The following is a 16,313-nucleotide window of genomic DNA, read 5'->3' as shown; positions in this document are numbered from 1 at the left end:
GTATCCGTTTTCAGGCTTTAAAAGGCAGTTGCTACTGTAATAACAATTCTAATGCTTATTCTGTCTTTTCAGTTGGGTTGCTTCCTCCTCAAAACATACATATTTCAGATGAGTGGTATACACGATTCAGAGTTTCCTGGGATCCTTCACCATCCCCTGTTCTTGGGTACAAAATTGTGTATAAACCTGTAGGTAAGAAAACCTGTCTCCTTTGAATAGAGCGCTTTAAAAATGAGTAATGAGTTAAAAGAGCTGCATGCAGATATGCTTTGTATCCTCATCAAAACTGAGAAACTTTGCTTTAAAGTGTTTTATGTATGTATGTATGTATTTATATTTGTGTGTTTATTGATTTTTAAAGGAGTAAGAAGTTTTCCTGCTAACTACAGGGTTTCAAAAGAAAGAGAGAACACCAGATATAATGTCATACATATTATAATTCAGTTAAATGTGCTGTATGTTTGACATTTAATACAGCTATTTTATCTCCTGTCCCAAGCCTGTTCTCTTCTCATATGCCAATTTTACACTTTTACGCTTCTCATCTTTCAGCGGAGCGGCTCCAATTTATATCGGTGTGTGATCAGAATCAGGCTTGCATTTTGAATGAAAGACAATCCTTAAATGCTTTATCGGACATGAGAATGAATCTTATATTTGCATGCCTCTCTGGAAATTAAGTATAAATGTGCACAGCAGCTAGTAAAGATACAAGTAATCTATTTGTAATGATAGTGCTTACCAAAAGTAATAGGGTTAAGAAATAAAAAAACAAGGACCAAGTTTTGGGGAAGATTGGCATTTAAAGAGCTACATCAGTGTGGCTGTGCCACTGTAGCACTGCAGCGAAAACACTGTTCTTCATCTTGGTGAGAGCAGTAGCTGTGTTCATTGGAAAAGCCCAGCCATTGACATAATGCTGTATACACTGGGAGTTAGGTTGATATAACTCTGGGGTGTGGATTGTTCACGCCCTTGAGTGATGTAGTTAGACTGATCTAAGTTTATAGTGTAGATCTGGCCTTAGAGGTTGATCTAGAAGAATACTGGTAATGCCAGAGAGGAAGGTTCACAGAATTGTGTCTTTATCTGTGGTTCCCTTTAATTCAAGGTTCTAATGAGCCAATGGAGGTGTTTGTTGGGGAAGTGACTTCATACATATTGCACAACCTGTCTCCTAGTACTGTCTATGATGTGAATGTTTATGCCCAATATGATTCTGGACTCAGCGCACCCTTGATTGATCAAGGAGCTACATGTAAGTCCAAACCATTGTTATTGTAGTCACACTGGTGATAATTGTTGAAGTAATCTCATGTTGACTGAAAAGTCCCTATTTAGGTTATTGATCCTTGGGTGGTCTGAACATCCCACAATTATGGATACTCACACCTGTGAGTAACAGATCCTCAAGTAAAATTAAGTTAGAAAGCCAGGTGATTTAACATTGCTGTTACTAATGGTTTACAGTAGACAGCCATCTAGTTCCATTTCTTATCATTTGTTTGGCTGGAGCTGGGTCGGAGACAGCAGGTGTTCAGCACCAGTCACAGCCATTGGCTAGATGGTGCTCGGTACATCGCAGGGCGCATTCAGCACCATGCAACGTAAGGGCTCTCACTGCTTCTGATTGCATGTCCTGGTAACATCCAGTGATTGCACAGTCCATCAAAGCTGAACCTGGTTCATGGGGAATTGGTTTGTTGCAGAACTCAGTTAATGAGCCATTCAAGATTTCAGCAAAATTGGATGAGTTGTAAAATCCTCATGTTGTTAAATGGTCCCATTAAAAGTTCTTGGCAGAACCAGTAAGTAAATACATAAAAGACAGCAGTGCCTCTTTTATGGCACTCTTTCCTCATGTTATATATCTTTATACATGGTTCTGTTGATTTCAGTGGGACAGCCCAGAGAATCAGACAGTACTTCGCGTAATAATAGGTATCAAAATCTGGGTATTTATAAGTAGCAGAGGTGAGATCTGTGGATCCAGACAAAAAGAACAGAGATGATTTGACTAGAACCACTTTTTTTCTTCTGTGGATATTTTTTAAATAAAACCACATGTGGGCAGAATTTACTGCTGCAGTGATACTGTCATTGTTGTTCTCTGCAATCTGGTTAATTTTATATCTCATGTATTGTATTTCCCAGATAATCAATTGAAAACTTCCTGTTTTTGCAGTATATTTGAATGTCACAGATCTGACAAGTTACAAGGTGGGCTGGGATACCTTCTGTATCCGATGGTCTCCTCACCGGTCAGCAAGCTCCTACAGATTAAAGCTAAATCCAGCTGATGGTAAGTTCCATTGATTCTTTGTGTTTTCTGTGGACAGATACATTTGTCAGCTTTATGTCATGACTAAATTAAGGATTATAACATGACAGGCTTAGGGCCATAGTTTGCAATAGTTTCAACTTCAGCGCCTGTCCCCAGGAGCCAAGCTGTGCTGGTAGAGCTCCCCAGGCCTGCAACCAGCCTGCATTGCTAAGAGGAGACAGACTGGAAATTAATGCTGCTCCTATTCATATTAATTCCTTCTAGGACTTCCCAGTGGAAATCGTCTGCTCACCGGGGTTATGAGTGCATTCCATGGAGAGCAGCTGCTCTCTGTCTCTTCCTCATCACATCCTGACATCTCCCCAATATGCGGATCCCCCACCACAAAGTGTTGCTGCCCAGAGTCTTCTGTATGACCAACCAGCAGAATTGTCACTCATCCCATTTCAGCACCCTTCCTCCATGCATTCTCTTTTGCTTGTCCCAGACACATATGGAAAAGGAAATACTTGGCCAGAGTTGTAACTGGCTAATTTGGCTCCTGAGGCAAGACCTCAGGGTTAGGGTGAACATAAGAATGGCCGTACTGGGTCAGACCAAGGGTCCATCTAGCCCAGTAGCCTGTCTGCTGACAGTGGCCAGCACCAGGGCAGCAACACTTTGTGGTGGGGGATCCGCATATTGGGGAAATGTCAGGATGTGACGAGGAAGAGACAGAGAGCAGCTGCTCTCCATGGAATGTACTCATAACCCCAGTGAGCAGAGAGGGTGGACTGAAAACAATGATCAGCAAATTGTCTCCTGCCATCCTTTTCCAGCCTCTGACAAATAGAGGCCAGGGACACCACTTCTATCCCCTGGATAAAAGCCTTTTATGGACCTAACCTCCATTAAATTATCTAGCTTCTCTTTAAACTCTGTTATAGTCCTAGCCTTCACAGCCTCCTCTGGCAAGGAGTTACACAGGTTGACTGCACGCTGTGTGAAGAAGAACTTTCTTTTATTAGTTCTAAACCTGCTACCCATTAATTTCATTTGATGTCCTCTAGGGTATGTCTACACTAACACCCTAGTTTGAACTAGGGTGGTTAATGTAGGCAACCGAAGTTGCAAATGAAGCCCGGGATTTAAATATCCTGGGCTTCATTTGGATCTTGCCGGGCGCCGCCATTTTTAAAGCCCCGGTAGTTCGGACTCCGTGCCCGCGGCTACACGTGGTACAGAGTAGGTAGTTCTAATTAGGCTTTCTAATTCGAACTACCGTTACTCCTCGTACCTACTCCGTGCCGCGTGTAGCCGTGGGCACGGAATCCGAACTGCCGGGGCTTTAAAAATGGCGGCGCCCGGCAAGATGCAAATGAATCCCGGGATATTTAAATCCCGGGCTTCATTTGCAACTTCGGTTGCCTACATTAACCACCCTCGGTCGAACTAGGGTGGTAGTGTAGACATACCCCTAGTTCTTCTATTATGTGAACTACTAAACAGCTTTTCTTTATCTGCCCTCTCCATACCACTCATGATTTTATATACCTCTATCATATCCCCCCTCGGTCTCCTCTTTTCTAAACTGAAAAGTCCCAGTCGCTTTAACCTCTCTTCATATGGGACCCGTTCCAAACCCCTAATCATTTTAGTTGCCCTTTTCTGAACCCTTTCCAAGGCCAAAATATCTTTTTTGAGGTGAGGAGACCACATCTGTACACAGTATTCAAGATGTGGGCGTACCATAGTTTTATACAGGGGCAGTAAGATATTCTGTGTCTTATTTTCTATCCCTTTCTTAATAATTCCTAGCATCCTATTTGCCTTTTTGGCCGCCGCTGTACACTGTGTGGAAGTTTTCAGAGAACTATCCACGATAACTCCAAGATCTCTTTCCTGATTTGTCATAGCCAAATTAGCCCCCATCATACCGTACGTATAGTTGGGGTTATTTTTCCCGAGTGCATTACTTTACACTTATCCACATTAAATTTCATTTGCCATTTTGTTGCCCAATCACTCAGTTTTGTGAGATCTTTTTGGAGTCCCTCACAGTCTACTTCTGTCTTGACTATCCTAAACAGTTTGGTATCATCCGCAAACTTTACCACCTCACTGCTTACCCTTTTCTCCAGATCATTTATGAATAAGTTGAAAAGGGTCGGTCCCAGGACTGACCCTTGGGGGACACCACTAGTTAGCCCTCTCCATTCTGAAAATTTACTGTTTATTCCTACCCTTTGTTTCCTGTCTTTTAACCAGTTCTCAATCCAAGAAAGGACCTTCCTTCTTATCCCATGGCCATGTAATTTACACAAGAGCCTTTGGTGAGGGTGGGGGTGCTGATGTGGCACAAGGCACAAGTGAAAACAACGTAGTAACTGTCTTTTCTTCTGCCCCTCAGCTATGCTCCCGAGGCAAGTGCCTCACTCTTCTCATCCTTGTTACGGCCCTATACTTGGCCTTACATTTCTCTTCTTTTGGATTTGTTTTCCCAGGATCCCGAGGACAAGAAATTACAGTACGTGGGACAGAAACCAGCCACTGTTTCACTGGCCTTTCACCAGACACAGAGTACAATGCTACTGTCTTTGTTCAGACCCCTAACCTTGAGGGACCTCCCGTCTCTATAAAGGAGCGCACATGTAAGTCAGGGGCAATATGAACAAAGAGTGTGAGCGGGATGAGATGAGAATCTTAACTCTTGTTTTACACTACCACTTCTGAGGGTCAGTTCTCCTGTGTCTCTAAGCGTAAGTCAGTGGGAAACTTCTTGAAATGTGGAACAATGAATAGTAATTATTTGGGGCAAATTTAAATGGAGTATTACCTTGCTAAGGTTAATCCCATTGGGAAGTAACCACAGAGAGAGAGAGGAAGAGATTTCTCCGTTTGTATAAAAGTGGCAGAATTTGGCCCCTTGTCATATTAAGAACTAACTTCTGTAAAAGCAGATTTTTCTTTGATGATGAGGAATTCTGTAGCCTTCATAAGCAGTAAAAGCCTGGATAGTGTTTTCCTCAGTCATATACAGGGAGAGTCACAGGGCTGGAATCTTTTCTTGAGTCAAATGTTCTTTTAAATAAAAGGTTTTAATTGTTTTACTTCAGTCATCAAACCAACTGAAGCACCAACTCCACCACCTACTCCTCCTCCGCCTCCCACAATCCCGCCAGCTCGGGATGGTAAGTGTGCATTGTTCATTCATGGTATATTTTACCTTATTTGCTGCATGTCCGCAAACTCAAAGGTTAGATATGTTGCCTAAATTGAAATAATTTTTTAAAATGTATGGCCTTGATGATCCTCCGGCCCATTTTAGCCCTGTGCACCAGTTCTGACACTATCCCCTGTCTGTTGTAGACAGGAGAATGAAGCCTAGGCCTTATTCCCTTTATTCTAACTATTTGCCATGGTGCTGCATTGGGCTTAAATAGCTAGCCATTATCTACTAGACATGTGAATAGATTTGGGGGAATGGGCTGGACTCTTAGTATGCAATGTGTATTTGTGAGCTTTGCCTTTAGTGTGTGGACCTGTTTTTGGTGTAGATGTCCAAGAAAATCAGTGTTAAGTTTCACTTTTCAGGGTTTTGTTTCATATTAATTTTTTGCACATATATGCCAAGATTTGACCTGGGGTGTCAAATGTACTACGTGAACATCTACAAAATTTAAGATACATGCAAGAGAAACACTCTTATTGTATTTAAGAGTAGCCTACAGATTGAAAATATGGCTGAAGTTTGATGAATGTTTGCTCATCATTCTTTAAAATGATCAGAACAGCGCTATTTTGTGCACAGCCCCAAATGAGGGGGTGTGCTTTAAGAGTTCATCAAGCTGTGTTTAACTTTCAGTATGCAAAGGTGCCAAAGCAGATATCGTGTTCCTGACTGATGCTTCCTGGAGCATTGGTGATGATAATTTCAACAAAGTAGTGAAATTTGTTTTTAATACTGTTGGAGCCTTTGACTTAATCAACCCTGCTGGAATTCAGGTGGGTAATTTCCATTAAATTAATTTTCAGGGAAATTAAACTAATCAACTGAATTCTTAGTCTCCTCTGCCCTTTTCCTCTGTGTAGAACTTTTGCTAGTTATTATGGTAATATCTTGCATGTGTATTTATGTGCACTCTGCTGTACAAAAATAAAGGAAAACACAGTCCCGCTCTAGAAGAGCCGACACCCTGAAAGACAAAAGGCGGATGGCAAGCAGATGAAAGAATCAGCATACAGCAGAGTGGCCAGGGTGCTCTGTGGTCAGTTGCATATTTTTGTTTATTTGCACATGTAAAATATTCTCAGTTGCCACTCTCCATAGTTGTTAGGAGCGGGCTAATTTTTAGTGTATACACAGAAGTGGGCTTTGAGAAGGAGTGTGATGATGAGCAAGGGTAATGTCTTGGTTTGTCAATTCAGGAAAGATGTTGCATGTGTAGTGGGCAGAAGAGAGCATGGAAAGTTAAAGTAGAGGATTAACTGGAGGAAATTGGATGTACCTGTAAAGAGAAAGCTATAATGAATAGCGGGGAGACTAAAATGGCTTGTCTTCCCTTCTGGGGTCCTTTATGTGTCACTGTCAGACTTTGGAGAAGCTCGTTGCTTAGTGGGAGGTGAATGGCATGAGTAAGGAAGTCTCTGGAGCTTTGCAAAGACTGGCTGGGGCAAGACTGTCTTCCCATGTGGTGGAAGAAGACAAGTGATTTTCCTTGGAAGAATATTTTCTTTCTGTTTTCCTAAAAATGCTGCACCTAGTTTTCTTGCTCGTGGACAGCTCTCTCCTCACCTATGTATGCCTCTAAGTCATTGGTTCCCCATATTTCATTCTGCAGACATATTTCTAGAGACAAAGACGCCCTCTCTAGGATCTCCATCCTGCCTAACTCTGCTCTTACACTGCCTGATTTTAAAAATGTCGTCTTTGTCCCAACAGGACAGTTGCTGCAAATTAGCTGGAGGAGAATAGCTATGAACTTTCTGGGCTTAATAGGGAAAGATTTAAAGCTCCTTTCCTCTTTTATTGTGGGCTAGTTACACATTGTTAGTTCTTCATTTTAGATATTTATGATTGTTATGAAAGATAAACTTATTCCAATAAGTATATGAATATGTAGACATCTGTTCAGGACTAGCTTAGAAAGATGTGGTTATTATCAATGGGATATACTACAAGGAAATGGAAAATGAAATATATATGATATGCATTGGAGTAATTTCAGAACATTCACTGTAGGTTTGCACAGTTTCGTACAAATGTATAAGATGAATTAATATTCCAGTTCAGCAAGTATATTATGCTTTATGTATCAAATGACTGAAATTCTGGTCACATTCTCTGTTGATTGCTATGTCATGAACGCCTTGCATTTCCTTGATATCTGTACCAATCCCCGTGTAGGCACCATATCCCCAGTTTGAAATAGAGAACCAGGACTAAATATGGTTCCGTCATAGTTATAACAAGTATTTTATCATTCAGTCATTAACAAATAAGTTTTACCATTTTATATCCATATTAATATGTAACTTTAGCCACTGGTTTTCCTGTTTTTCAATAGTAATCGACAAGAACATAATTCACTTTAATGGAGCGCTCACTTGAAGATGCACAAGTCTGAGGCTGAACACTTTGATGCATTTCATTTCAGGTTTCCTTTGTGCAGTACAGCGATGAAGCAAAGTCTGAGTTTAAACTGAATACGTATGACGACAAGGCTCAGGCTCTGGGGGCACTTCAGCATATTCAGTACAGAGGAGGAAATACAAGAACAGGTACGTCTGACAAATATATAATCCTTCCCCATTGTCGTTTTTTTGAAAATGCATTCATAATCTTAATCTGGTGTAGTTAAGGCCAAAGCTTTATAGTCTACTCTTGTATCAGAAGGGTAGCCATGTTAGTCTGTATCTGCAAAAACAATGGGAGTCCTGTGGAACCTTAGTCCTGATCTACATTAGTCTACAGTACTAAACCCATTATTTCAAAATAAGGGGCTGATTATTTCAAAATAATAACTCCTGCTTATCATAAGTGATAAGGCTTATTTCGAAATACTTATTTTGAAATAGCCGTAATGTGGACGCTTCACTGCTGCTATTTCAAAATAATTACTCCCCGGAGTCATTCAAAGTAATTACTCTCCAGTGCTTCCTGGGGCACTGTAGTGCATCCACATTTAGGGAGCCTGTCTCAGACTAATTTTGAGGCTTCCTTCTAGTGTGGACATGCTATTTCAAAATAGTTATTTTGGGAGTTATTATTTCAAAATAATTTCCTAATGTAGACATGCCCTTAGACACTAAGGGTACGTCTACACTTGCCCCCTAGTTCGAACTAAGGAGGCAAATGAAGGCGACCGAAGTTGCTAATGAAGCGCGGGATTTAAATATCCCGTGCTTGATTAGCATAGTTGTGGCCGGTCGCCATTTTGGAAATTGACCAGCCTGATTTAACTTGCTGCGTATAGAAGCAGTACTCCGAGAAAAACTCCTCAGGAGTACCAGTTAATTCGAGTTAAGGGGTTTTTCTTGGAGTACCACGGCTATACGCGGCAAGTTAAATCGGGCTAGTCAATTTCCAAAGTGGCGACTGGCCGCGACTATGCTAATCAAGCACGGGATATTTAAATCCCACACTTCATTAGCAACTTCGGTAGCCTTCATTTGCCTCCCTAGTTCGAACTAGGGGGCAAGTGTAGACGTACCCTAACAGATTTGTTTGGTCATAAGCTTTTGTAGGCAAAACCCCACTTTGTCAGAAGCATGAAAAAAATCATGGAGTGGAAATTAGAGGCAGGCATAAATATATGAGCACATGAAAAGAAGATAGTCACCTTATCAAGTGGAGGGCCAGTACTAATGAGGCCAATTCAGTTCAAGTGGTTGTGACTCACTCCAGCAGTTGATGAGGAGGTGTGAATACCAAGAGAGTGAAAATTGCTTTTGTAGTGAGCCAGCCAATTCCAGTCCTTATTCAAACTCAGATGAATTGTGTCAAGTTTTCAGAGGAATTGCAGCTCTTCAAGATCTTTAAAATCTTTTTTGAAGGTTTTTTTGTTGTTGAAGGATGGTCACCTTTAAATCTGTAACTGTGTCCAGGGAGACTAAAGTTTTTTTCTACTGATAGTGTATGTTACTATTCTTGATGTCTGATTTGTGTCCATTTATTCTTTTGCATAGATATTGTCCATTTTGGCTAGAGGGGCATTGCTGACAAATGATAGCATATATCACATTTGTAGATGTGCAAGTGAATGAGCCCCCTGATGATGTGGCTAATGTTATTATGTCTTACAATGGTGTTGCTTGAGACATACGGAGGCAAATTTGGCCATGGGATTTGTTGAAGGGCTTGGTTCCTGGGTTAGTGTTTCTGTGGTGTGGTGTGTAGTTGCTGGTGAATATTTGCTTCAGGTTGGGGATCTGTTTATAAGTGAGGACTGGCCTGTCTCCCAAGGTCTTTGAGAGTGAGGGATTGTTTTCCAAGATAGGTTATAGTTCATTGAGGATGTGCTGGAGAGGTTTTCGCTGGGGAATGTAGGTGGTGACCAGTGATGTTCTGCTATTTTCCTTGTTGGGCCTGTCTAATAGTAGGTGATTTCTAGGTACCCATCTGCCTCTGTCCATCTGTTTCTTCACTTCCCCGGTGAGTATTGTAATTTTAAGAATGCTTGATAAAGATCTATCTGAGGGATTGGAGCAAATGCAGTTGTATCTCAGGGCTTGGATGTAGGCAGTGGATCATGTGACGTGTCCTGGCTGGAGGCAGGTAGGTAAGTATAGTGGTCAGTAGGTTTCCAGGATAGGGTGGTGTTTATGTGGCCATTGCTTATTTGCACTGTAGTGTCCAGGAAGTGGATCTCTTGTTTGGACTGGTCCAGGCTGAGGTTAAGGGTGGAGTGGAAATTGTTGAAATCCTGGTGGAATTATTCAAGGTCCTCCTTTCTGTGGGTCCATATGATGAAGATGTTGTCAATTAGTATAAATAGAGGAGCGGCACTAGGGGACGAGAGCTGAGGAAGCATTGTTGTGAGTCAGTCATTAAAATGTTGGCATACTGTGTGGCCATGTGGGTGTCTATAGCAGCACCACTGATTTGAAGGTATAAATTGTTCCCAAATCGTAAATGGTTGTGGGTGAGGACAAAGACACATAACTCAGCCACCAGGTATGCTGTGGCATCATCAGGGATACAGTTCCTGATAGCTATATCCAGTATCTAGGATAGTGTTTCAGGAAGATCACCAATGCATTGTAGTTTCCTCAGGAAGTCAGTGGTGTCTCAAAGACACCTATGGTGGTAGCATAGGCTCCTAGGAGAGTCCACATAACCAGACAGTCCTGCTGTAAGGATGCCAGTTCCTGAGATGATGGGATGTCCATGATTTCCAGATTTCTGGATCTTGGTTAGCAGATAAAATAACCCTAATCAGGCTCTAGTGATGCATCTGTGTAGATTTGTTCCAGTGCTTTTGCAGGGAGTTTCTTGAGCAGATGGTGTAGTTTCTTTTGGTATTCCTCAGTGGAATCAGAGGAAAGTGGCCTGTGGAATGTAGTATTGGAAAGTTGCCTGGCAACCTCCTGTTCGTAATCTGACCTATTCATGATGACAGCAGCACCTCGTTTGTCAACCTCTTTGATTATAATGTCAGAGTTTTTTCTGAGGCTGTGGATGGTGTTGCATTCTGCATGGCTGAGGTTATGGGGCAAGTGATATTTGTTCACAATTTTAGCCGATGCACATCTGCTGACGCACTCCTAAATAGAAGTCCAGTCTGTTGTTTCAACTATCAGGAGGAGTCATTGCAGATTTTCTACTTCTTGTAGTGTTGGTAAGAGGGTTCCTGTGGGTCAGCGCACTGTTCAGTGGCATGTTGGAAATATTCCTTGAGTTGGGAAATGGCAAAAGTAGGATTTGAGATCACCGCAGAACTGTATAATGTTTGTGGGGCACATTGTGGAGACAGGACGGACTCTTCTGCTGGGCTAACTGTGTTGTTGGATAAAGTAACAATATTATTGGGTGAGGTAACGATACCACTGCTGTGACTCCCATGGCATGCAGGAATTTAGAGTTTACTTTTTCTTCTTAGTGAATTAAAGTGAGCATTGTAAATGGTGTGTCTTGTTTTTGTAAAGTCCAGCCACGTGGAAGTTTATGCAGAAGGTTGTTTTTTATGAGAGTCTCCAGTTTGGAGAATTCATTCTTGATCGTCTCCTGTTTGCTGTACAGGATGCTGATCAGGTGGTTTCACAGTTCCTTTGAGAGTGTGGGGCACAATCTTTCACCATAGTCTATATAGCATGTCAAATGAAAAAGATTTTTCACCTTCCCTCCATCGGGTATGATGTCCATCTCTTTGCACTTGGAGAGGAAGATGATGTCTGTCTGTATCTATGCAAGTTTTTTCATGAAGTTGATGGATTTCCACTTCCTACATCTAAATTCAGTGGCTTGCATGGTGACAAGTATCAGAGTATCATGTTAGTCTGTATCTGCAAAAACAACAAGGAGTCCTGTGGCACTTTAAAGACTAATAAATTTATTTGGGCATAAGCTTTCATGGGTAAAACCTCACTTCATCAGATGCAACATGCATCTGATGAAGTGGGTTTTCGGCCACAAAAGCTTATGCTCAAGTAAACTGTTGCTCTTTAAGGAACCATAGGACTCTTCGGATATTTTTCTACTCTTATTGGTTCTATCCTGTTTTTCTTTGAGAAAGATATGTTCAGTGGCAAATGTTGCCTGCATGAGTCCTCACTCTGTGCAATTTGCAGGCAAAGCCCTTACATTTATCAAAGAAAAAGTTTTGACTTGGGAGAGTGGCATGAGGAGAGGTGTGCCCAAAGTACTCGTCGTTGTCACAGATGGTCGGTCACAAGATGAAGTTAAGAAAGCAGCAGCAATCATACAGCACTCTGGTAAGCAACCTATAGAACGTAGTTATTGACCTTTGTTTTACTAAAGAGTTTAAGTCATGCAATTCAAAATGTGGGCACATAATATTATCAGGTATTGCTGGTCATTTATTCATCATAAGAAAGACATGTCCTAAATGAGAGATTGGAATTGCATGTATGGTTTGGAATGGTTCAAACTATTTTAAGAATGATAAGTCTGATTGGACCTGACTCTTGCCTTTTCTCTTTCTGTGGACAAATCTGGCTTAAATGGTTTGTCTGGAATTCCACTTGGACAGTTCCTATTCCTGGGTTAGGAGGAGGAGTTGGTCCCTTCTTAGATGCACCGACTGTAGTTTACTGTACCCGAAGATCTTTTAGTGCATATTTTGGCATAATAAAAAGCAGCCTTTTGGCTTGTTTCCTATGTAAGCATCTGTTGTGCTTCCTTACCTTAGCTCTGTTTCTTTCTATCTGTTGATTAAGCCTCAGGTAGTTTGTTACTTTGGAATTCTGTATTTGTCCTTTTTGGGTTTCATATCAGTGATTAAAATTTGTTAAATTGGCCAACGTCAGCCCTAGTTTAAGCAAACTATGCTAAAATCATACAATTACAGGGCTGATTCTAGCCCTCAACTTGTTTTTGTATCATGCTTGTTTTGATTGCTCTTCCCTGTCTTTTGGTGTATCGGGGGGCGGGGGTTGGAGGAGAAAGGAAGTGGTAGAGGAGTATAGAAGGAGAAAAGGCAGAGGAGTAAGCAAGAGCAGAGATGTAGGCAGAGACAAAATTGTGCAAAGTCCAAAAGCTAAAGATCAGTAACATTGATGTGCAAGGAGAAAGCCATTGGAAGGATTTGAAGAGGAGAATGACATGATTGAAAAGGCAGATGATGACGATAAGTTTAGCTGTGATGATTTGGACGGACTACAAGAGTCAGATGGAAATCAAGATGCCCAGAAAGTATGAGACTTCACCAGTAAGGCAGGGTGTAGCTAAAGTATACAGTAGATAAGAATTTTAGACACAGGGACAGAAAGGAAGAGCCAGCTTTTTGAGATGTTTTAGAACAGACAGAATTTAGTGGCAGCCTGAATGTTTTGTATAACAGAGTAAACAAAACTCTGTGACACCAACATTGTGAGCTTAGTGATGGGAAGAATGATGATATTGTCCAATAGCATTGGAAAGAAGGGGTGTGAGTTTTGTTAAAGATGTGAGGAGCTCATCATAAGCCTTGTTGGGTTTAATTAGGTAATCCAATACCCAGAGTACATATCAGAAAGATAGTCAGATGCAAGTCTGTGTGCAGCAGGAGAGGTCAGGGACAGAAAAGACCTGAACTGTTGGTGTGGCGATGACTATTGAAGTTTGGTGTGTGAATGAGTTGCCCTAGGGTTAAACTAGAGAAAGAAACCCATAGAGAACCAAACAGTAGAATCTTGAGGGTTGCCAAAAGTGTGGGAAAGGAGAGGAAGAAGAGAACTGAAAGGAGCAATCCAAGAGGCAGGGGAGGAATCCAGGATGAGAAAGTGATCAGTGGTGTTTACAGTGGAAGAGTACTTTTTTAAATCATCCTTTTTATTTAAACTACTTTTTGAATATTTGTCTTGGGAGAAAACTAGAACTGGTATTGTCTTCATTTCCCCTCATCTGTCTTCCCTTAATGTTTACAGGCTCCTTCTCATAAGATAATACTGTGCATTAGAAGACAATTCATTTGCTATTTTGCTTTCTGGGGGTTATATAGTAGTTATTTAATATCAGAATATCCAGGGTTTCTAGTCAGTCTTTCCTAGTTCCAAATAAATGAGGACAGCCAAGTTCTTCATTGACATAAGTTTCTTCACCCTCATCTTGCAAAAAGGAGATGTTCAGAATAGAATATACTTTCCTCTTCTTGATTCAGGGAGTTTAGCTGTGAACTTCTGATCTAAATTTGTGCTTAGATGTTAGTGCATCTTTTCCTTGGGTGTTCAGTCCTCTAACTCATAGATGCATCCCTTTCAGCCACTTATTTAGCACTAGCAAGAACATGTAAAAAGACTCCTTATGCTTTGTGCAGCTGAATAATTCCATAACAGAACTTCCCTTCCCTCCAGGACATGAGCCTTTGCATCACATTTTTGCCAATGGTTTAATTAATCCTTTTTTTGTTTCATCAAGATAATGGAGAAAGAGTTTGTTATTTTGACACCACTTGGTCAAAAGGATATTGGATATTCATCTCTTTTGGGTTATAGTTTATTCTACATTTTATTGGGAAACAACAAAGGGACTGGTTTCAACCAGAAGTATATTCTACTTGTGTTACCCGGTTCTTGTATTTTTAACATGGAATATAATATCTCTATGTGATTGGGGTTTGACATTGAGTTACTGAGCTAATGACAATGTATGAGGATGTATATTCCTTGCATTTTCATTTTATAAACATTATTTTTGTAGGTTTCAGCGTCTTTGTTATTGGCGTAGCTGACGTGGATTACAATGAGCTGGCAAAGATTGGCAGCAAGCCCAGTGAACGTCACGTGTTTATTGTCGATGATTTTGATGCCTTTGAAAAGATAGAGGAGAACCTCCTCACTTTTATTTGTGAGACAGCTACCTCAAGTAAGTAAGGGACAACTTTTCTCTCACAAGGCAATAACTCTGACTATGTGCTGCTGCAGCTTTCATGACCAGGCTTTTCCAGTTACACCTTTTTAAAATAAATGTTGATGTATATTTCCAGTGAGCAAGTGCATGTTTCTTATTTCAGTGGTTATTATAATTATTATCTTATCTCCCACCCTAATACTGTATTAAAAAGTGATTCAACAATAAGTGACAATTATTTCTCTTTGAAGAACAAGTAGAACAGTGTCTAAAGTGAACTTCTGGATGTGACAGATTTCCTCTTTACCACTGTTTCTTGGCTGCATTTGGGATGTAGCTCACAAGGGTCCAATATTACTTTTATAAAGATCTAAAATAAAATCCATCTGTTTACAAATCTGGAGTCCTTCTATGGCAAAAAAGAAGAGATATTTGCACATGTATACTGTCTGCAACTATGTGTTCCCATCCTGCCTCCTCCACATATTACTAAGGAGCCATAAAAATCTACAGTTTTTCCTTGTGAATATGATGAATAATATGCAGTCTGACTCATGCATAAAAGATCCATGGAAAGATTGTGTCTTTGTGCCCATTTCTTTTTATGAATTGGGCTCTTAAAATAAATATACTTGAAGTTCATCTGTTTGCCATTCCGTATATTCCAACATGGTAGATTAAAAAGCACCATAAATAAGAATTTGAACATTTCACCGACATAATTAGAAATCTACTATTTGATTTTGAGCAGAATAAAGCATTGGATCACAAATATGATAATTATTTTAGTGGCAAATGTTGGCTGGCAAATCACAATAGTTCAAACTTATGAGAATAAAACCTTTTGAGAATATCTGTATGTAGATTATTCCATTTTTTTTAAATAACACATTGTTTTCATCTGTTTCAGCTTGTCCTCTCATTTACTTGGAGGGATATACTTCACCTGGTAAGAATCATATACAAACATTCTCTCTCAGGATAATTCTGAAGCTTTTTTTCCCCATTTATCATAATTTATCCCAATTGAATTCCCTTCCCAAAGGTTTCAAGATGTTGGAATCATATAACCTAACAGAAAAGCATTTCGCCTCTGTACAAGGAGTATCAATGGAATCAGGATCATTCCCTAGCCATGTGGCATACAGGCTCCACAGAAATGCCTTCATCAGTCAGCCTACGTCGTAAGTTATCTATTTAACCTGTTTCTCTGGAACACTTTGGCTACATCTACACTGCAGGCTTCTTGCGCAAGAACTGTTTTGCGGAAGAGTTCTTGTGCAAAAGGTCTTCCATAAGAGCGCGTCCACATTGCTATGACCTTTTGTACAAGAGATGTGCTGTTGCGCAAAACTGTCCATGGCACTGTGGATGCTCTCTTGCGCAAGAAAGCTCTGATGGCCATTTTAGCCATAGAGGTTTCTTGCACAAGAAACTCCTGTTGCCTGTCTACACTGTCTTCTTGTGGAAAAGCTCTTGCGCAAGAGGGCTTATTCCTCATGGGGAGAGGAATAACTCTTCCAGAAGAAGCCCTGTTTTTCA

General features: G+C 40.7%; 1 protein-coding gene across 1 annotated transcript in view; it reads left to right on the top strand.

The window, feature by feature from the left end:
- COL12A1 (collagen type XII alpha 1 chain) overlaps nucleotides 1-16,313 on the top strand; it is a 154,305-nt gene that overhangs the window by 97,369 nt on the left and 40,623 nt on the right. Inside the window, 11 exon segments of the mRNA XM_089777144.1 lie at nucleotides 73-192; nucleotides 1,112-1,258; nucleotides 2,186-2,302; nucleotides 4,768-4,914; nucleotides 5,380-5,454; nucleotides 6,129-6,268; nucleotides 7,921-8,044; nucleotides 12,053-12,196; nucleotides 14,622-14,786; nucleotides 15,682-15,720; nucleotides 15,817-15,955. Of these exon segments, the coding sequence (XP_089633270.1) occupies nucleotides 73-192; nucleotides 1,112-1,258; nucleotides 2,186-2,302; nucleotides 4,768-4,914; nucleotides 5,380-5,454; nucleotides 6,129-6,268; nucleotides 7,921-8,044; nucleotides 12,053-12,196; nucleotides 14,622-14,786; nucleotides 15,682-15,720; nucleotides 15,817-15,955 (1,357 nt within the window).

The sequence above is a fragment of the Pelodiscus sinensis genome, chromosome 3 (genome assembly GCF_052426305.1).
Source record: "Pelodiscus sinensis isolate ZL-2025 chromosome 3, ASM5242630v1, whole genome shotgun sequence".
Lineage (NCBI taxonomy): Eukaryota > Metazoa > Chordata > Testudines > Trionychidae > Pelodiscus > Pelodiscus sinensis.
The sequence above is the reverse complement of the archived record's forward strand: the minus strand, read 5'-3'. Positions and strand labels throughout refer to the sequence as shown.